Source organism: Frankliniella occidentalis, unplaced genomic scaffold (assembly GCF_000697945.3).
Source record: "Frankliniella occidentalis isolate FOCC.00 unplaced genomic scaffold, Focc_3.1 Scaffold148, whole genome shotgun sequence".
Lineage (NCBI taxonomy): Eukaryota > Metazoa > Arthropoda > Insecta > Thysanoptera > Thripidae > Frankliniella > Frankliniella occidentalis.
The window spans coordinates 435,566-436,443 of record NW_026267275.1 but is presented as its reverse complement, the minus strand read 5'-3'; the positions used below and the strand labels follow the sequence as shown (position 1 = coordinate 436,443).

General features: G+C 45.9%; 2 protein-coding genes across 2 annotated transcripts in view; both read right to left on the bottom strand.

The window, feature by feature from the left end:
- Positions 1-357, bottom strand: part of LOC127748714 (uncharacterized) — a gene marked incomplete in the record, with an annotated part of 3,896 nt that extends 3,539 nt beyond the window's left edge. Inside the window, 1 exon segment of the mRNA XM_052271063.1 lies at positions 18-357. Within this exon segment, the coding sequence (XP_052127023.1) occupies positions 18-179 (162 nt within the window).
- Positions 1-878, bottom strand: part of LOC113205198 (xyloside xylosyltransferase 1) — a 14,176-nt gene that overhangs the window by 10,413 nt on the left and 2,885 nt on the right. The gene's annotated exons all lie outside the window — the stretch shown is intronic.

Genomic DNA, 878 nt, shown 5'->3' with positions numbered 1-878 from the left:
TTATCTTATTTATTTACCTTATCTTGAAAATCTGAGTTATTCTCACAACTGGTCTTTTGACATGACCACCAAGTCCAGAAAAGAGCTAAACATGTAAACAAGGAGCTGCAAACATATACAGGTGACAAATGCAAATAGAATGTGTAAAGATTTTCCCAGTTCTTTGAAGAATCCTCCATTGTGGGTATTACGAACACGAGTCACTTAATTCACCACGATTAATCCTAAAAAGTCAAAGCGAAGACCTGAAATACTCATTTGTTGTGGGTATGCGCAAATGAAAGTAAGGAACGAACAGATGAGGACGCAGGAGGTACCCAAGAGGGGTTAACCCCCGTTACCCTAACCAACAAGCTTGGCACTATTGGCAGCCCATGAGAAAACAAAACACGGTAGGGCGCGCAGCAGCCGAACTAGCCGAAGCCGACGCACTAGGAGACCCGAGACATTGACGTTTCCTCGACGAATAGTAGCGTCTTATTCAAACAAGTTTAAACAACATTGCGATCTATTATAATTGTTCATTGAAAATATTTCATTTATTATTATGTACATAACAAGGTCTCCGATTCGGGGAAAATAATCGCTTTGGTTTTCTTGTCAGGCGCGGATTAAGGTCCGGCTAACAGGGAGTGATTCCCCCCCTCCTCAATCCGTACCCGCTTCTCGTTGGACTTATTTGATGTCGTATTTGGTTTTGTCACTACTCCTTGAGTAGTCTTCCTTGCTCGCCGCTGGCCGCATTTTCCTCAAGTGACTTGGACGGGACTGCCTATGCGACCTTCTGCAGGAGCCTGGTGGCTATGCCGTCCCGTTGGACGCGCGAGCTCTGCGGGATTGCCTATGCGACCTTCCGCAGGAGCCTGGTGGCTATGCCG